At 38.9% G+C, this 21,277-nt stretch overlaps 2 protein-coding genes across 2 annotated transcripts in view; both read right to left on the bottom strand.

Moving 5' to 3' along the window:
• BCAS3 (BCAS3 microtubule associated cell migration factor) overlaps positions 1–4,541 on the bottom strand; it is a 594,659-nt gene extending 590,118 nt beyond the window's left edge. The window contains exons 1-4 of the mRNA XM_029926997.1: positions 4,538–4,541; positions 4,324–4,448; positions 4,009–4,090; positions 2,493–2,580 (exon numbers count right to left, since the gene is read on the bottom strand). Of these exons, the coding sequence (XP_029782857.1) occupies positions 2,493–2,580; positions 4,009–4,090; positions 4,324–4,448; positions 4,538–4,541 (299 nt within the window). The remainder of the gene's footprint in view (positions 1–2,492; positions 2,581–4,008; positions 4,091–4,323; positions 4,449–4,537) is intronic.
• An 11,343-nt stretch (positions 4,542–15,884) lies between these two features.
• Positions 15,885–21,277, bottom strand: part of PPM1D (protein phosphatase, Mg2+/Mn2+ dependent 1D) — a 49,204-nt gene continuing 43,811 nt past the window's right edge. Inside the window, exon 6 of the mRNA XM_029928681.1 lies at positions 15,885–17,353. Coding sequence (XP_029784541.1) covers positions 16,796–17,353 — 558 coding nt within the window. The 3' untranslated portion in view covers positions 15,885–16,795. The remainder of the gene's footprint in view (positions 17,354–21,277) is intronic.

Raw genomic sequence — 21,277 nt, 5'->3', positions numbered from 1 at the left:
TTCAAAATACCAAATCAAATTTATCTCATGTCATGTGAAAAATTAAAGAAAATCTTAGGAGTTATCTAAATCCTGTAATAAAAAAAAAGAAAAGCAGTATGCCTTAGATAGCTACAAAAACTGATTAGGCCTAAAAAGGAAAAAAAAGAAAAACAATTTGATTAGGCCTACCTCTCCAACCTTCCTTTCCTGCCACTCTTCTAACCTACTCTGCTTCAGTCCTCTGCAAGTTCAATTCCTAGAAGACACCAAGCTCCACGCTCCTCGACACCAGCTCTCTTTCTGCCAGGAATCTTTCCCACACTCCTCCATCCCTTTCACATCTCCAGCTTACATGTCACCTCCTCAGAGAAGCCCTTCCTGACAGCCTAAGTCCTACGCCCCAACCCCCATCATTCTCTATCAGAGCACACTGTGTACTGATCAGAGCCTGTAATGACTTCGAGTTTCCCCCACTAGAATGTAAATCCTATTACAGAAAGAAATCCAACTTTTATTTTACCTTCTACCTCCAGAATCTACAATCTAGTAATTTAGGCATGGAGTAGATGTTCAAGCTCTATTTGTTAAAAGACTACAAATAAATAAAAGATGTTTTTAAAAACACTAAAATTATGTACTGAATGAACAAAAAAGCAATATATGTTGAGTATTGAGTACCATATGGTAAGGCAACATACAATACTGCCTATGCATAGATTCTGGAGACAAACTGCCTGGGTTTGATTCAGGTTCCCCTTCTGGGCTGTTCCCAAGGGCAATTACTTAATTTCTCCCTGCTTTGGTAGTCTCACCTATAAAATAAAGACTGAAATAGTACCTAACTTATAGCTAATAACATGCTTAACTTGTTGCCATGGTCCATAGTTAGCAAAGAACTATGGCCCCAGAAAATGCAGGAAGGAAAAAAAAAGTATTATAATAAAATACCATATTATATACTTTTCTTAGTCTGAGATAGCGATCTTTATGTAACATACTAAACCGCCCAAGGGAATAATACAAGATGCTACAGTTCCCTTATAAACATCTTAAAAGGTAGATAACAAGTTTCACCTTCTTATCCAAATACTGAAGGATCTTAATTGTCTACCCGAACCTATTTTATACAGGTCAACATCCCTGAATTCCATTTATGAAAATAGCTTGTCTTGCCCATATCTGCTCATTCTAGTCCCTCTGCCTAAAATGTACCTTTGATTCTAATTGCCCACACTCTTCGGCCCACATTATAAATGTACAGATGCTATCTTCTTTAACCCTTTAGGATCTAAAATACTAAAATATTCACATTAAATACTCCCACTAAAAAACTCCCTCTCAATTCTCATGCTGTGTTGCTGGCATACTTTTTGCTAACTATAGTGATTTCAAGTATACATATCTTTTTTTTAATGTTTGTTTATTTTTGAGAGAGAAGGGGAGAGAGAAAGACAGAGAGCACAGCAGGGAGGGGCAGAGAGAGAGAGAGAGAGAGAGAGAGGGAGGGAGGGAGGGAGGGAGAGGGAGAGAGGGGGAGAGAGAGAGAGAGAGAGAGAGAGAGAGAGAGAGAGAGCGCGAGCGAGAGAGCGAGAGAGCGAGAGAGCGAGAGAGAGAGAGCGAGAGAGAGAGAGAGAGAGAGAATCTGAAGCAGGCTCCATGCTCAGAGCTATCAGCACAGAGCCCAGTGCAGGGCTCGAACTCATGAACCATAAGATCATGACCTGAGCTGACATCGGACGCTTAACAGACTGAGCCACCCAGGTGTCCCTCAAGTAACATATCTTAAAACCACATTAGATCATATGCTCCTAGTGGCGCCTGGGTGGCTCAGTCAGTCAAATGCCCATATCTTGATTTTGGCTCCAGTTATGATCTCACGAGTCATGAGATCAAGCACAGAGCCTACCTGGCATTCTCTCTCTCGCTTCTCTTTCTGTCTCTCCCCCTGCTCACGTGTGCAAGCATTTGCGCCCTCTCTCTAAGTAAATAAACATTAAAAAAAAGATCATATGCTCCTCGAAAGCATAAATAAGCTTTGTCAAAGAATGCTTAAAATGTATAATGTACTCTGACTCTGAAACTTTCTAACTGAGACCTAGAGTAAGAGATACATTTTACATCAGGATCTGGTGAACATATACATATATATGAAAATATGTGTGTGTCACAAAAGAATACTCCCAACTATATTTCTATTATATGCTATTTCATTTTTTAAATTATGGTCCTGATCCACTGAATTAATGACCCACCAATTTTTGAGCCTGGAGTTTGAAAAATGATTATTCCTTACAATTTAGCACGGTGCTTTTGACATACGCTATAAACGTGAATACATCAACTTGACCCTCAAATTATTCCTTTTATTTGGCCTTGACACTATTTATCATCCTACAAAGCCTTAATTAAATAGATTTTATAAAAGCAACCAATGTTCAGAAAGGGAATCTGAATGTTTCTATTCTGAGCAAATTTTCTTTAGCTTTTAGGCTTATCTGAAATATGCTTACGTGACAGCCTGGGGACGAACCACAACTCCACCAGTACAACGGCTGGGTCTTCTGGGAGAATCTGTAGCCATAGCTTCATTCACTAAACCTGTCTCCAGAATGAAGAGGGAGAAAAAAAGGGATCATTACTGTTGGGGGTAGAGGAAAAGGTTTATGGTTGCTCACTGAAGATCCCTTAACAAAAATGCCTAATATATAGAAAAGCTTCCCAGAAATTCCTATTATACCAGAAAGGGGGGAGATTAGGAGAGGAAGTAGATAAAGAAGTTTTCTAATTATCATGATGTATTTTTTTATTTGGACTAAGCCTCAGAACCACAAAACTAGTTAAGACTCTTTCTGGCCCCTATGATCCACTGTTAACACAAACTAGAGAGGTAAGATGTGCTAGATGGAGTCTAGCACAAGACCACTTAGTTGAAAAAAAAAAAGTGCTATCTCTGTGAGCCAAAATTTTAAAATGTACTAAAATCTTAAATTGAGACACTGAAAATACACATACCATACTATTTTGAGACCTAATGGAACAGGGAGGTAATATCTTCCAACTAAGGCTGTTGGGACTCTATGAGTAAGACTGTATATTGTAACTATGTTTGGTGATGGATGTTAACTAAACATTGTGGCGATCATTTCACGAAATACACAAATACCAAATTATTATGTTGTACACCTGAAACTAATATAATGTTATATATTATAATGTTATGCTGTACACCTGAAACGAATATTTGTATATAACAACAACAACAACAAAAAAGAACTGCATGGTCATAATTTGACAAGAATTTTTAAATCAGATTTGTCAATCCCCTTACTATTACAACCTAAACACTACAGCCTTAATAAGTAATAAAAAATTATATGACATTAGAAGTCCCTTATCCTTTCCTGTCACTCACTGAATCTTGATCCTTGAATGTTTAAAAAGCATCTGAATCACTGTGTAGGTTTCAAGAACATGGAGTGTACTTGGTTAAGGTTAAAAGAGGATTGACAGCAATAATAATGATCTCTTACAAGACTCAGGAAAGTCCACAACCTGGAACTAACCTTGAAAGCCCTTAAAACCATAAATTCTAAATAAGGAGCATTCTATCACTTATTTGAGTGTCATCTGCTACAACAAAAACACCCTTTGCCCCACCTAGTCCAGGTACCCCTTCCTCAGTAGGTATCTTCACCAACCCCTCAGCCCTCTCCTTTCCATTCCACCCCTCATTTCCCGAAACACAGCCTCCCAAAAAATGTCCTATAAGGGCCCTGTCTCCTCAGGACGACCCTCAGGCCCCACTCTCCTGAAAGACACTAACACAGCGCTACCCACTTAACCTCCAAAGCGGAGCCACCGCTGCCCCCGGCCGCCCTCCGGCCCCTTGCCCTTCTTCCCCTCCCCCTCCAATCTCGATAGCCCTCCCTCGTCGAATCCATCCCAGCCCAGCCGTCTCCCCTCACGCTGCTTGCCCCTAGTCCTCCTCAAGCCTCCCCAAAGCCACAACCCCACCAGCCCTCTCACCGGCCGCGCCGCCGGTAAACGCGTTCTCCAGCTCTAGGCTCACTGTTTGGAGTCTCCCCTCGTGATTGACGGCTACCACTTCCTACCACGCCTCAGCGGAACTACTTTTCTAGCCAATCCCAGAAGGAAACTGGCTACGGCCGGGCACCGCCCTTGGAAGTCAGTTTCGCCAACCAGCAAGTAGAAAAGAGGCGGACCCGCCTCCTGAATTTATCCAATCCCCTGGGGCTCCAGGGAAAACAAAACAGCATGTAAGTTTGGGTGAAGCAGAGGTGTCAGGTTCGGTTGCGAACGCAGGCAGGGAGGGCGAGTTACGAACATGTCTATTTTCCTTTGCAGACAGCGCACTTTCGTGGCTTTGTCAAAAAGAATCGTGCCCCAGACTCCTGTGCGCCTCAGCTGAGCGTTTCGGGCTGGGAGTCGGAGGACCGAGGACTGGTCTGTTTACATCGAATTCTCGCGACAGCTAGTTCGAAGCTCAAAGCACGTGGACATGGCAGCTGCCAATCACTTTCTGCTGGCCACTCACCCATCCCGAGCCCGCCTTCTGCCCCGCCCTTCTCGATGTGTTTACCTTCCGGGAGCCTACGCTGGCTTGCGTGGATGGGCAGCCCTAGAGCCAAGGTGTATATTGATCTAAATAAGGGGCGCGGCCGGTGATCGTGTCAATTTGAGGAAGGTTTGTGGAGTTCACCTGACTCCTTCATTACCTGTTTCCAATTCCCGTATGAAAGAGCTCGGGATTTCGCTAGTGTCCTTGCGTCGGTTACATTTCCTTTATATGTACATTTATTGATTTTTTGAACGAACGCTCAATACAGTCTTAAGCATTTCATAAGTATTATAAAATGTAATACAGCAGTCCCATGAGAATATAGCTTATTAATAGGCATGAAGTTTGTAACAAATTGACACAGCAATAAAAATTTGAAAGAGATTTTAAGCACAATGTAAGATGGAAAAGTTTAGAAGAGAAACTACTTCAACGGAAATATGCAGTTAATCATGTGCTGGATACAGATATAGATGTAGATGTAGATGTAGATCTGGGTACAGATATAGATGTACATGTACATGTACATGTACATGTAGGTATAGCCAAGAAACCACCCATTTGCTCTTGACGCTCAATCAATGCCAATAAATAGCACACCCAAAGTGCTATTTATCGGGCTAAATTTTGAACATTGGCTAATAAAGATTCTGAACATTTAATTATTCTACTCCACTACACACACAAATTGCGAGCACCATCGGCCTTTTAAGATTTGCTTTCTAGGGGCGCCTGGGTGGCTCAGTTGGTTAAGCCTCTGACTTCAGCTCAGATCAGATCTCACGTTTGTGGGTTCAAGCCCTGCATCAGGCTCTGTGCTGACAGCTGGCTCAGAGCCTGGAGCCTGCTTCCATATCTGTGTCTCCTTCTCTCTCTGCCCCTCCCCCTCTCATGCTCTGTCTCTGTATCAAAAATAAATAAAACATTTAAAAATTTTTAAAAAAAGACTTGCTTTCTACATTAAACCCACTAACAGAAGAATCTTTCCACCGTTCTAAATTCCTTTTGCTCTTTTTGCTATCATTGGCTTACTTCCTTGTTATTTGAACTGTTTGCGTTTCTCTTGTGCATCTCATTTTCCCCAACTAGAATGTTAGATTCTTCCTAAGCATTAGAAGACTAAAGTTTTCACATTGTTCAATCCCTCTTAACACCTAACCACCCTGAACACAACAGTCATTTCAAAGTTCAGACTTATTTGAATTAAATAATTACTATGTTCATGCCATCTAGACCCAGAGCAAGAATAAACAGGGAATCCAGAGGAAACCAATAGGTAATAATCACAAATGGGACAACCAGCATTTGTATAAGGTTATTCAGTTAAAATAGTTGTTTCACAGGCATTGGTAAACTCCATAATTCTTGACTATTCCTCTACAAAGCTATGGAGGAAAAACAAAGAAAAAATCATTTAGAATACCATTGTACACAAGTGCACTCTTTCATTCATTCAACAAATATTTCAATACCTTGCAAATGTCAGGCATGTTCTAAATTCCACAGGTACAGCAATAAACAAATCAATCAATGTGCTTTCTTCAGCCTGAGAATTTACATTCTGATGGGAAGACAGAAATAAACAGAGAAATTCAAGTAGTGTAAAATGAAAAAAATAAGCCAGATAAATAGATGGCTGGATTTAAGTAGTGTCATCAGGGAAGGCCTTGGGGAGATGACATTTTAACAAAGACTCTAATGAAGTATGTGAGAAAGCTACTCTGGGAGAAAAGCAGTCCAGACAAAAGGAACAAGTACAAAGGCCTAAGAAGGGAATGAATTTTTATGAAGAGTGAGAAAAAAAGTATGGTTTAAGCAATGTGAAATAAGGAAAAAGTGATAGCAAACTAGTCAAGAGAGATAAGCAATGGCAGATGGAGTATGGCCTTGTATAGAATTATAAAGAGTTTCAATGTTATTCTAGGTGGGAATCTTTTGGAGGACTTTCATCTAGAAAGTACCATGATCATATTTACATTTCTAAAAAAGTATTCTATCCACTATACAGAGAATAAACTGTTGTCAGGGAGGGAGTAAGAATGGAAGCAGAGGGTCAAGTAGGGAAGCCATTTCAGTAGGCCAGGGGGGAGATGCAGTCCAGAACAGGGCCGAGAAGTGAAGCAGTATTGGGTTACTTGTGGTATAGAAGTGACAAAGGAAATCAAGGATGATGCCTGTGTTTTGGGCTTGAACAACTGAATGATGACATTTATGAATAGAATAAACACTGGTGAAGTTATACATTTTTAGGGAGTGTATATTTCTGTGCTTTGGTTTCATCATTCATAAATTGTAAAAAGACTATTCTAAGCTTCATGGGATTTTTATGAGTAGTAAAGAAATTTTAAATTCTTAGAACCAGGAGCACCTGGGTGACTTAGTCAGTTGAGCATCCAAGTCTTGATCTCAGCTCAGGTTGTAAGGACACAAGTCTAAACCAAACAGACCCCATGACAGGCTTTAAGAACCCCCTCTGATCTAGAAGGCCTAGGTTTCAGTTCCCTGAAACTTAACAGGCAGTCACACATTGCCTAGAGCAAGAGAGACCACCTTTGCAACACCCAATCAGGGAAGGCCAGCTACCACTCTCCACATTCCTAAGGGTGAGGCCTGCAGATGGGAACTTTAGATAGGACCCTGTTACCTAATGTTAAAGTTAATCCGATAGTCGCCAAACAAGACCCTATGCTCGCCCTGTAATTGGTTGATTTTAAAGGTACTCTAAATGTTGTGATTGGGTCCCGCCAAAAGTAACAAATAGTCTAGGCAAAGTGAATGGTTAAACCTGCTGTCAATAATATTGTATGATAATGATTGGATCACTGTACCTATGTCACAATTTCTTGTAACCCCCCTCCCCAAACCCCATAAAAAACCCTGCTCAGCCCCTGTTCGGGGCTCTCAACACGGATCCACTGCGTTGGTGAAGTCTGTGAGCCCGAGCCCGAGCCCGTAATAAAGCCCTTTGCCTTTGCATGCGTGCCTTGGTCTCCCTGGTCGTCTCTGGTCATTGAGGATATTGCGACTTGGGCATAACAAGGTCATGATCTCATGGTTTGTGAGTTCCATCCTCACTTTGAACTCTGCCTTGAGAGTGTGGAGCCTGCTTGGGATTCTGTCTCTCCCTCTCCCTGCCTCTCACCTGCTTGTGATCTCTCTCTCTCAAAATAAATAGATAAATAAATAAATAAATAACTTTAAATAAATAGGTAGTTAAATTATTAGAGCCAATTAGAAATTTCTCCAAATTAACTGCTTTTAATTACTAATTAACCACTATTTCCAATTACTCCACTTTTTTCTCCACAGAGATGGTTTAAGATTCTCTCATGAGACTTCAAATAGAGAAGAAAGCAAAATTTTTGGAGTTCATTTTTTGAGCAGAAGTAACTTGAGGGTACTTAGTACATATTGCCAGCTTTTGAGTCATTTTAAAGCATTGGGATATGGGGAAACTTCAACAATCTGTTCTTGTGGCTGAGCAATACTAGCTAGGAAACTGATTTTCAGTGTAAAAGAGTATTCTGTGTTCTTCCAGTTTCTAAATGATCCATTATAATAAATCACTAATGATTAAAATTGCCTCATCTATGGCCCTAAAAATCAAACCAAAAATCTCTAGAAAATCATCAGGGGATTATTCATGTGAAAACCAATTTCAAGGTCAATTTACATGTTATCATGAGTTTTTGTTTCAGTAAGATTAGGATTCCTTCTTAGCCTCAAGCAAGGCATTTACCCTGGCCACCAAAAACAGGTGGACAATAATCACAGGATTTAAGCAGTGATAAAATAATCTGAGTTCACATAGAACTATGATAAACATTAATATTTTAATTTTTTTTATTTTTTAATGTTTTATTTATTTTTGATACAGAGAGAGACAGAGCATGAGAGGGGGAGGTGCAGAGAGAGAAGGAGACACAGAACCGGAAGCAGGCTCCAGGCTCTGAGCTGTCAGCACAGAGCCTGACGTGGGGCTCGAACCCACCAACGTGAGATCTGACCTGAGCCGAAGTCGGAGGCTTAACCGACTGAGCCACCCAGGCGCCCCAATATTTTAGTTTTTAGTCAAGTGAAAGTAAAAAAAAAAAAAAAACCAAAGAAGCAAAAAAAAAAAAAAAAACCCCCATCAAATGTAGGTTCTCCATCGATTGTATTACTCTGGGGATCTTGATAACAAGGAATACTGTACATGTGTAAGTAGAAAGTGACAGGAAACTGTTAGGAAAGGGCATATGTGGGGTATCTGCTCCTTCTGCTTAATTTTGCTATGAACCTAAACCTGCTCTAAAAATATAAAGTCTATTTTTTAAAATCACATTTCTCTAAAACCCTTCAGTTGTGAGGTAAAACTACATTAATTACTCACTATATAGTGCATTTATTATATATACATGTTATTTGGTGCATTAGGTTGAAACTGTTGGACACTACCTTTTGTAGTAGTATCCTAAAAAGTAGAATTCTAACCTTTGTAGAAGAGTAAGACTGACAAAGGTCATGTCACCTCATGTCTATTTGATTGCAGTAGTGCTTGCCATTTGTCCTGCATATTGTGACATAACTGTGGCTTCTAAAACAGCATGTTCCCACATTTCTATTCAAAATTTTAAGTCTTTATTTAGACTCACTTAGCTCATTCTCAGGCCCAGCAAGCTTTCTGAAGACATGGTGATTGCTTTCCTTTCATTCTCTTGCAACTAACTAGTATCTATAAAGTAGCCATATAATATATCATCCTAACCAGAAAACCTCTATGAAATGAGAGTCTATTAATAATTACAACCCCCCCCGAAAAAGAAAAATTAGAGGACTGTCCCAAGCAAACCATTAAGTATGGCTTCCCTTTATCTCTAACACATTAATACTACTTTGTAACTTTTCTAGTTGATTAATGTATTCTATTGTCTATTTAGATAACATGTAAGCTCTTTAGCAGAGGGATTATTTGTTTCATTTCTAGTTTCCATAAAACTCTTTTCACTAACTGGAAAGATTACATGTCAGAACCCCAACAATTTATCCTGCAATTTCGAGCATGTATTTATAATTAACGATACCAAATACCAAAACTATTTACAAAGAACAAAAATTAGTTTCACCAACTGTTTGCCTTCCCCATATTCACATAACCCTGAATAAAAACTGCTTTAAAATCTGAGAAAACTGAATCTGTATTAATAGTTTTAAGAAGCTAAACATTTACTAAAAGTAATATTAGGTAACATTTATTTAGCTGTATATGCCAGTCATTGTGGTATTATCTACAGTTTATAGATGAGGACCAAGTCACAAAGGTGTTACGCCATTTAGCTCTAAATGTAGGCACAGTGGTGGAAGTGCATCGTTCCTAAAGCCCCAGCTTTCTGCCCAGAGAACTGAAAAGGGGAAAGGCACTTGGGTAGCTCAGTCATAATCTCATGGTTGGTGAATTCAAGGTCCCTGCTGGGCTTTGTGCTGATAGGTCAGACAAAGCCTGGAGCCTGCTTTGGATTCCGTTTCTCCTTCTCTCTCTGCCCCGTGTCTCTGTCTGTCTCTGTCTCCGTCTCTGTCTCTGTCTGTCTGTCTCTCTCTCTCTCTCTCACTCTCAAAAATAAACAAACATTGGGGCGCCTGGGTGGCTCAGTCGATTAAGCATCCGGGCTTCAGCTCAGGTCATGATCTCATGGTTGGTGGGTTTGAGCCCCGCATCGGGTTCTGTGCTGACAGCTAGCTCAGAGCCTGGAGCCTGTTTCGGATTCTGTATCTCCCCCTCTCTGACCCTCCTCTGCTCACGCTGTCTCTCTGTCTCTCAAAAATAAATAAAAAACAGGAAAAAAATTAATTAAAAAAAAGGATTTTTTAAATAAAAATTTTTTGAAAAATAAACAAACATTTTAAAAGGGTGGGGGGCGCCTGGGTGACTCATCAGTTAAGCATTGGACTCGATCTTCTCACAGTTTGTGGGTTTGAATTTCATACCCGGCTATGGGCTGACAGCATGGAGCCTGCTTTGGATCGTATCTATCTCCCTCTCTGCTCCTCCCCTGCTCGCTCGCTCTCTTTCTCTCTCTCTCAAAATAAATAAAAATAGACTTAAAAAACCGAAAAGGGGAGCCCCAGAGGAGGGAAAGTACCATGGAGACAGTAGGAAGGGAGGAGCTCAGGAGTGGGACCCCATACATAGATAGCAAGGATCCGGTCCTAATTAGCATATCGAAAACAGAACTTTGAAAGAACCAGGAAAATCTTAACTCACAGAGAAAAAAAAATCGACAAATGAATCCCTAAATGACACAGACTATCTGACAAACATTTTTCTTTAATGTTTATTTAATTTTGAGGGAGAGAGAGAGAGAGTGAGAGAGAGAGAGAGAGAGAGAGAGAGAGAGAGAGAGAGTGTGAGTGTGGGAGCGGAAGAGGGGCCGAGGGAGAGGGAGACACCGAATCCGAAGCAGGCTCCAGGCTCCAAGCTGTCAGCACAGAGTCCAAAGCTGGGTTCGATCTTACGGACGGCAAGATTATGACCTTAGCCAAAGTCGGACATTTAACCGACTGAGCCACCTAGGCGCCACCTGACAAATAAATAAAGCAGTATTATAAAAATGTTCCTGGGGCACTTGGGTGGCTCAGTCAGTTAAGTGTCTGACTCTTGATTTCAGCTCAGGTCATGATCTCATGGTTCCTGAGTTCCAGGCCCTGAGTTCCAACCCCATATCCAGCTCTCTGGAGCACAGAGCCTGCTTTGAATTCTCTGTCCCCCCTTCACTCTGCCCCTCCCCATCTTGCTCTCTTTCTCTCTCTAAATAAATAAACTTCAAATGCTCTAACAAAAGGAAAAATAAAGAGTTACAAAGAAATAAGAAAAAGAATGTGATGCTGAAAATAAAAATGGGGGAAGGGGGGAAATGGTTGTAAACCTCCTCAAATTTGGTGAAAGGTATAAATCTACAGATTCAAGATGCTCAGCAAACCCCAAGCAGAAAACCTCGAAGGAATCCATGTGCAGACACTTCATAATCGTACTGCTAAAAACTGAAGACAGAGAAAACAGTCTTGAAAGCAGCCAGAGAAAAGCAGTGCATTACCTACAGGAGAACATTTTGAATGACTACAGATTTTTTCATCAGAAACCAGAAGACAACACTAGAAGGAAACCTAGAATATCAGGAATGAAAAAAGAGCAATGGTGATGGTAAGTATCTGGATGAATATCACAGACTGTTCTCCTCTTGAGTTAAAATTTTAGTTTTTGATAGCAAAAATAATACTACCACCTGATGGGGTTTTCAGTATGTACAGATATGACAACTATAACAGATAGAGGAGAGGGTAATACAGTGTAAGTTTTCTACATTGCATTTTAAGCGGTAAAATACTGATTTTAAGTAGACCACCAAAGTCTGTATATTGTAATCCCTAATGCAACTGAATATTCATATACCCAAAATATTTTGCCTTCAGAGGTCAAAGTTTAAGCTTTCAACTTTTCTAGTGACATCGTATATTCAGGAGGGAAAGACCCACTACAATGCTTCCTTCCATTAGAGCACTGTCTTCCAGATATCTGGAAGATGAAAATAAGTTCTTTAATGTGACCAAAACAAACCTAGTGCATAACTTATGAAAGCAATGCTAAAAGGCCTGTGTTTTACATAATTAATGCTCGTGGCTTCTAGATTATGATAGATACCTCCAAGATGGCCCTTAATGACGCCCATCCCGATACTCATGCCCTGTGTAGTTGCCTACCAGACTGTTACCAGTTGGGTCTGTGCAACTTCTAAGACACAGAACTGATAAATATTTGAGATTAGATTACAAAAGACAGTGAGCCTTCTACCTTGTCGTTTCTGGTATCATTTGCTATGGGGGGAAGTTAGCCAATATGTTGTGAGAAGCCCTACAATGTGACGGTAACTGAGGCCTCCTCCCAACAGATAGGTTAGGTGAGCATTGTGTAACACAGATCCTCCGCCCTGGTGAACCCTTGGTGGATGACTGTCACCCTGATTGTTATCTTGACTGCAACCACGTGATTCTGTAACCTAGCTTCGTCATTCCTAGTTTCCTGACACTAGGAAACTATGAAGATAATGTTTTTGTTGTTTTAGAATACTAAATTTTGAGGTATTGTTGTGCAGCAATATATAACATATTTTAATCTTTGGGGAACAAGATAAAGACTTATGTGTTTTACAAAATATTGAAAAGCACCGGTGTGTGGATGTGCTATTGCGATATAATAAGAAACACATACTTTGGCCTTTGTCCCAGGCTCCTGGCTAGAGTATGTAAAACCTTTGTAGTTTCTTAGGTGATAAAGTCACTAGGAACTTTTGTCTTTGGTCATTAACTCCTATTCCTGACACCAAGCTCCTAAAACCCTTGGAATTTCTTGGTAGAAGCATCATTTGTTCTAAAAAAAATTTTTTTAATGTTTTACTTATTTTTTGATACAGAGAGAGACAGCATGAGAGGGGGAGGGGCAGAGAGAGAGAAGGAGACACAGAACCGGAAGCAGGCTCCAGGCTTTGAGCCAGCTGTCAGCACAGAGCCTGACGCGGGGCTCGAACCCATGAACGTGAGATCTGACCTGAGCCGAAGTCAGAGGCTTAACCGACTGAGCCACCCAGACCCAGGCACCTCAAGCATCATTTGTTCTAATGAGACAACTCTTTCTTGGAGGGTTCACTACACACACACACACACACACACACACACACACACACACACACCCTTTTTCTCCTGGAAGGGGAGGCTTGAGATTAATAATTGATCACCTAAATGATGAAGCCTCTATAAAAACCCCTGAATATGGGGGTCAGAGCTTCCAGGTTGGTGAGCACACTCACATGCTGGAACAGGTGCACCCCAAACCAGTGGTGTCAGAAGTTCCTCTGCTTGGGACCATTCTGGACCTCACCTGATACATCTTTTTATCTAGCTGTTATCTATATCCTTTACTATAGAATAAACCAGTAAACATGTTTCCCTGAATTCTTGTGAGCTGTTCTAGCAAGTTATCAATCTTGAGGGGCTTGTGGAAACTGATTTGCAGCCAGCTGATTTGAAGTATATGTGACAACCTAGGGTTTGCAATTGGTTTCTGGAGTGGGGGCAGTCTTGTGAGACTGAGTCCTTAATTTGTGGGATCTGATGGTAACCCTCGAAGTGTCAGAATTCAACTGAATTGTAGGACACCCAACTGATATCTACGGAAATTTAGAGAATTTCTTGGTGAAGGAAAACGTACACATCTGGTGTCCTAAGTGCCATGAGTAAAGGAAAAATGTTTGCCTTTCAGTGGACATGGTTAAGTAATGCAGTTAAATAAACATATCCACAGATTAGAATACTAAGACTGAGGAGGCTCTGTGAAATACTGATGAGAAAAACTTCAAGATTAGAGGTAAAGTTGCATGTCTATGTACAGGTTCTCACTAAAATAACACAAAAAGGGGGAGATGTTGGCTGCCTCGGGAACCGGGGTGGGAGTTCTTCATTACGTACCATTTCATACATCATACACTTTCCATAATGTACTATACTACTGATCTATGTTACACAGGCAAATAAAATTAGAAAATAAAACAAAGTAGAAACATTAAAACACTGCTTGTGATTACAAAATATCTTCAACTCCTTAAAGTACAGGACTAAACACAATCCTAGGAACAGATACAGAAAAGGGCTAATCTTAGCATTTGCAGTTATGTCTGAAACCAAAAACGTTTCTAGTGTTAAATAGCTACTACTATATGGAATTGGACTCCATTGCACGAAAAAAGGTGATCTAGGAAAGAAATCTATAACATTTTTACATTAGATAACTGATTTGAGGGGTGCCTGGATGGCTCGGTTGGTTAAGCATCCGACTTCAGCTCAGGTCATATGATCTCACAGTTCGTTAGTTCAAGCCTCACAATGGGCTCTGTGCTACAGAGCCTGCTTCAGATTCTGTGTCTCCCTCTCTCTGCCCCTTCCCGGCTTGTGCACTCTCTCTCAAAAATAAACTAACATTAAAAAACTGATTTGAAAAATAAAAATTACATAATACATTACTCTAATCAAGTGAAAATTTTAATTTCACGTCGATAGAAGACTTAAAATCACTGGCAAAAATAGTAAAAGTAGTTAATAAATTTTCTTTAATATACACTCAGATTGGCTGAATTTCTAGTTGTTGCAGCTAAAATGGTATCACAGGTCTAAAAGATGGAACCCTCCCCAAGTAAAAACTAAAAAAATAAAAGATGGAAACACCCTTCATAATAAACGGACTTCAAAAGTGTCTATTAGTTGCTAGGTCTCTGTCTTGGAAAGATTCGAAAAACAAACTCTTCAGTAACTAAAAATCCTATTTAAGAACTAACCACAATTACTATTTTACCTGGACCACTGGTTCTCAATCCTGTTATTGAAAACTGGAATGCTTCCAGTCATGCAGTTCCTTCGGTCATGCAGATGTTGAATGCAAGAATTAGCTCTTCAATCTGTTTAATGAGATATTCTTATTTTAAATTAGTAAATTGAAAACTTTTCTCATTGTAGAACAATGCACACCAATATGACATACTCTTAGGGTCTTAGTTTCTTCGTATGTTACCAGAGTATATAATTCTATTCATTTTTAAGTGGGACATAACATTTCATCAAATGGTTATAAGCCATAACTGACTTAAGCATATTCTTAACCAGAGTCTATTGTTGGATATTTAGCCTGTTTCAATATATTCTAAAATAAAATTTAAAAGTCAAGAACTAAGGGGCGCCTGGTTGGTTCAGTCAATTAAGTCCGACTTCAGCACAGGTCATAATCTCATAGCTTGTGAGTTTGAGCCCTGTGTCAAGCTCTGTGCTGACAGCTCAGAGCCTGGAGCCTGCTTTAGATTCTGTCTCCCTTTCACTCTACCCCTCCCCTACTCCCGTTAGGTCTTTCTCTCCTTCAAGATAAACAAACATTAAAAAAAAAAAAAAAGCCAAGAGCTAAACATTTCAAAAAGGGGGGAGGGTACCTGGGTGGCTCAGTCAGTTAAGCATCTGACATCGGCTCAGGTCATGATCTTTCGGTTCATGAATTCAAGTCTCATGTCAGGCTCTGTGCTGACAGCTCAGAGCCCAGAGCCTGCTTCGAATTCTGTGTCTCACTCTCTCTCTGCCCCTCCCCTACTCACATTGGGTCTCTTTCTCTTTCGCAAAAATAAACAAACATTAAAAAAAAAAAAAGTCGAGCGCAAAAATAAACATTACATGTATTTTTAAACTGTTACTCTAAAGCATGATCATAGCACAACAGAAGGTTAGTATCTACCACTAAACCAATGACAAAAATCCAGCATATCAACAACAGTTCACTGATTTATTAGATGAACAAACATATATCCATATATAAAATAATTTAAGAAATGTTGGGAATTAGCAGCACCATCTGTTATTGAAATAGCAAGAAAAACTTCACATATTTTATGCAAACACGAGAAGAGGGTAACTACTTTAAGACCTAATAATGCCACTGAATGTCTGGGATGATTGAGAAGGACACCTTTTTAGGCAAACACACCTCCTTCTACTCCAAAGATTTGAGGGGTATCTCTGATGATTGATGTTTTAGAAAAATGCTACTGAAATAAGAGATACTGCATAGTATTTTTATTAGGACAAGGAGACTAACGCCGAGCTACTTTAAGCATGGCTCAACACTTTTGCTATGAAAACTTTAGTTCTGAATTATGAAATTAGAAATAAAAAATAATTTTTAAAAGACACTAGCTGTCTCTAAGAAACATTAAGTGGAACACAGGTCACTATGAAAATACATCACTTTTCCAGTTTCCTTAATAATTTACTTTAAAAAGTTGTGTAGTTTTCATCACAAGTGACTTATACAAATTTCTTAATAAGCATTTTTAAAAGTTTAAATGTATTTCTAAAATCTAATAGATTCTTTTCATTTTTTTTTTTTTTTTACCTTTAGCCCTGTTGTTACATTTACTGAGTCAGAATAAGAGACTGAGTTTATGTGGAGTATACAAATTTACACACATTTTACAGCAACTGATACCCTAACATCTACAAAATTCACATTTATAATACAAGCAAATACAAGGCCAGGATAAAACTGCTGAATTCCAAAAGTGAAACTGTATACTATTTTTTATTTTGTCCCCTTAAAAAAGTTCAAGTTCCGCACCAACTTCAAAAAGCCCTCTCACAGCCTAGTTTGGGAAAAAAACATTTTCCAGATACATTTCAGCAGACACAAACAGTTTTTCTGTGCTGATGAAGTAAAGGATTTCCAATCTTCTTCTGGCCTCTGAGTCTGCGTCGCACGGTAAGCTTAACAGAGCTCTTTCGCTGTGAGGTCGTGGGGAGGCTCGCGGGCTGAGCGCTACTACTTCTACCTAAACCATTTCGTCTATGCTTCTTCATCACAGGACCAGAGTTGGATTCTTCTAATGTCCTTTTGAAGTTTACTGGAGGGGTTCTTTCAACTTCTTGGGCTTTCATTTGACCTGGAGTTGACATCTTTAAATTTTTTTGGTCCATAATGGTATTTGTTGAATTGGTAGGCGCAAGGCCTACTGACAGGCTATTATTCAAAGAATCATGTATCCTTAAAGTCAGGGCTTTAGTGCAATTTTCTTCAAGTGGCTCTGGATCCTTTGAGGTTATGGCTGCCGCCTGGACATTCCCTCGAGCTATCTCACTTGGGACATCTAAATAATTCTCTGAGAAGGCATTACTACGAACAAGGGCAGGTATATGGTCCTTAGAGTTCAGCCTTGGCCATGGGTCCTCCTCCAATGACTGAAAAACAAGAAAGTAAGCCAAATAAATACTATATCCTAAAATTCAGCTTAACCATTGGGGAGATGAACAAGTTTCATTAGAATAAGCAAGAAATTTGATTGGTTTATTTCCTACTTTCCCATTTTTTAAATATTCTCATTTCTGAATATTTAGTAGTATAGAAAATGTAAAATGCAACATTAAAGCAACAATCTCATAATACAAACTCATATTGTTGTTTTGCACACAACTTCCAAAACACTAGAGGCTTTTCCGTGACTTGAGAAAAGCAGGACATATGGGAAACTACAGAGCATGACTGGAGCAACTCTCAAAGAAATAAATGAAAATTATATAAACTTTCAGGTAGTTTTTTAAAACCTTGACAAATGATTCAGATATGCACTACTCCTTTAGATATAATGCTCTACATATACTCAGAATATTTTTCCCATTGACAGATAATATTTTTCCTATCAAACCCAAATCTTCTATGTCACTAATATTTTATAAAAATCCTTGGGACACCTTAGTGGCTGAGTTGGTCGAGTGTCTGACTTCAGCTCAGGTCATGATCTCATGGTTCATGAGTTCAAGTCCTGCATCACCTGCTTCAGATTCTGTGTCTCCCTCTCTCTCTGCGCCTCCCCCATTCAGGCTCTGTCTCTCTGTCTCCCTGTCTCTCTCTGTCTCTCTCAAAAATAAACATAAAAAAAATTTTTTTAAGTCCTTGTCTTAATAGTTTCTCAAGAATGGAGTTTAAGCATAAATATTATGGCTCCCTCAGGTATGTAACATTTCCCTCAAATCTTTACCTCTTTTAAATCACATTAAGTTGATTAAAATATTAACATATTCTGACGTAAACCCTTTTGTAGAAGGGTAAATGAAAACATATTATCTTCCTCTAATATAAAACCCCTTAGAAATAAATACCTTTCAGAAAAGTGCTATATAAAAGTATACTTCTTAAAAAGAATGTTTCCTTTATGTTTCTAGAATTAAAAAGGGAAATTTGAGCCATCTGAAAGCATTTCAATCAAACCATAAACATGAACATGTATTAATGAAAAAAATATAATGATTTTAGGTCAAATGGAGATTGGAGATGAGAAACTCTAGTTCCTAATTTGGTACTGCCTCAATCAGATTGTTGGTGTTTAAGAAAATACTCTTTCTTTCCGCAGTCACTGGCTCATTTATTTTGTACGGCGTAGTTTACTGAAAGCCCAATTCTTATCTGTTTTCACACTGACTAGATGTTGGGCAGCAATCTTAGGTCTCTTATATCTCGACAAGCGCCAGTGTCAAGAAAGAACAGAACAGTCTTCATTCCAGGATATTTACATATGGCTTTCAATAATATCAACAAGAGTTTTATGTGACTTTATTCTTCTGCATTAGTTGATTCCAGTGCCTACAGAGGTCACAAGCATGTTCTGGATAATCACAGAAAACTGGATCTATTCATAAGAAATTGCTGACCTTGAGTTTGTCCTGCTTTAATACAGAAAAGGGATTTACAACAAGACAGGGAAGAGAGAAGGTTTCCTACTACCAAACAATCATATCACTAATTTAGGCAAAGGAAGAAGGTAATAATCAAGCCGTTGACAGGAACAGAATATACTGCTCTAGTTTGTAAAACAAGGTTACACATTTTAATACAATTTATTGTAATTTCTGTTATGCTGTGTCTTTTTAAATTCACAGATTATGACTCTGACACTACAGGTGTGCTGGCTTTTCTTCCCCCACTTTTTCCTTGAACTTTTCCTTTTCCTTCTCTTTTTATTGGCATTCTGTGGGAATACGTTGCATCTGTCAGCACAGGCAACTGCTTAGACTTCTCAGACTCATCCCAGATTACTTGTTTTGCTAAACCTTCTTACATGTTCATAAAACATATGTGATACTGAGAGATTACCTAAAATATACATACTTTAAAAGTTTCACTAATTCAGAGATGAACTTCCTCATTCCATCTACCTTACAATCCAGTAACATTAAACAACAAATTGAAAATTGTGTGAACTCAACTGAAACCAAATGTTAATTTTCAAGAAGAACTCCCTTCCCCATCCCTCCTTCCTATAGCTCTTGGCTTATTAAAAAAAAGAAGAAGAAGAAGAACAACTAAATTTAGTTTTGCCCTAAAGAAAGGATGGAGGGAAAAAATGAGTGCCAGAGAGGAATATATAACTTAAAAATAAGTATTTCTACCATATCTATTCCAAAACAAAGATATGACTAGTGGTCTGCCTTAGGATCCATACCAAAGTTGACATGTCTATAGATAAATAAACCTACTCTCAAATGCCTAGTTCAACTGTAGGAAAGTCCCTTTTTTTTTTTTTTTTGCCTATTTTTACTTTACATCTAAGTTAGCACACGGTGCAATTATTTCAGGAGTAGAATCCAGTGCTCTTCCCAAGAAATGTCTTCCTTAATGCCCCTTGCCATCACTCCCCCTACACAACCCATCTAGCAACCTTCAGTTTGTTCTCTATACTTAAGAGTCTCTCACATTTTGTCCCCCTCCCTGTTTTTATATTATTTTTGCTTCCCTTATGTTCACCTGTTTTGTGTCTTAAATTTAAATGTGGGAAGTCTTAAAAACCAAATTGACCAAAATGTCATTATCTAGATGTTACTAAACATGGGATTATTTTAACAAGGAAATAAATCAGAGACAATGTATTTAAGATAAAACACAATTTCTTGCACAGAAATTTGCCTTTACTTAGTTGTTAGGTCAGAGTCAACAACACAATTATTCTGAATGGCTCCAAATGTTTTTCTACATGTGGGTGGGACCAATTGGTTAACAAGTAGCCATGCCTAAATGTAAGTTAGTGTATACATAAATCTCCTTATCTTTATTTTAGTATTTTTAGATCATTATTTCCCTAGATCAATATATCTCTAGATCATTTCTAAAGTTCTAGAAGTAATTTTTAAAACATATGTACAATTTTACTAATGCTAATCAGCAGGCTGCAATAATTTTTATGTGAAATTAATATTAAGAATATTTACTCTGGCAATCCCTATCAAAATAGCACAAGCATTCTTCACGGAGCTAGAACAAGCAATCCTAAAATTTGTATAGAACCAGAAAAGACCCCAAATAGCCAAAGCAACCTTGAAAAAGAAAACTGAAGCTGGAGGCATCACAATCCTGCACTTCCAAGACGCATTACAAAGCTCTAATCACCTAGACAGAATGGTACTGGTACAAAAAGACACTCAGATCGATGGAACAGAACAGAGAACCCAGAAATGGATCCACAAATGTATGGCCAACTGATCTTTGACAAAGCAGGAAAGAATATCCAGTGGAATAAAGACAGTCTCTTCAGTAAATGGTACAGGGAAAACTGGACAGATATATGCAGATAAATGAACCTGGACCACTTTCTTACACCATACACAAAAATAAACTCAAAATGGATGAAAGACCTAGACATAAGACAGGAAGCCATCAAAATCCTAGAGGAGAAAGCAGGCAAAAACCTCTTGGACCTTGGCTGCAGCAACTTCTTACTCAATACATCTCCGGAGGCAAGGAAAACAAAAGCAAAAATGAACTCTGGGGACCTCATCAAAATAAAAAGCTTCTGCACAGCTATGGAAACAATCAGCAAAACTAAAAGGCAACCGACCAAATGGGAGAAGATATTTGCAAATGACATATCAGATAGAGTCAGTATCCAAAACCTATAAAGAACTTATCAAACTCAACACCCAAAAAACAAATAATCCAGTGAAGAAATGGGCAAAAGACATGAATAGACACTTCTCCAAAGAAGACAACCAGATGGCCAACCAACACATAAAAAAATGCTCAACATCACTCATCATCAGGGAAATACAAATCAAAACTACAATGAGATACTACCTCACACCTATCAGAATGGCTCACATTAACAACTCAGGCAA

The sequence above is a fragment of the Suricata suricatta genome, chromosome 17 (genome assembly GCF_006229205.1).
Source record: "Suricata suricatta isolate VVHF042 chromosome 17, meerkat_22Aug2017_6uvM2_HiC, whole genome shotgun sequence".
Lineage (NCBI taxonomy): Eukaryota > Metazoa > Chordata > Mammalia > Carnivora > Herpestidae > Suricata > Suricata suricatta.
This window is presented reverse-complemented; position numbering and strand designations above follow the sequence as displayed.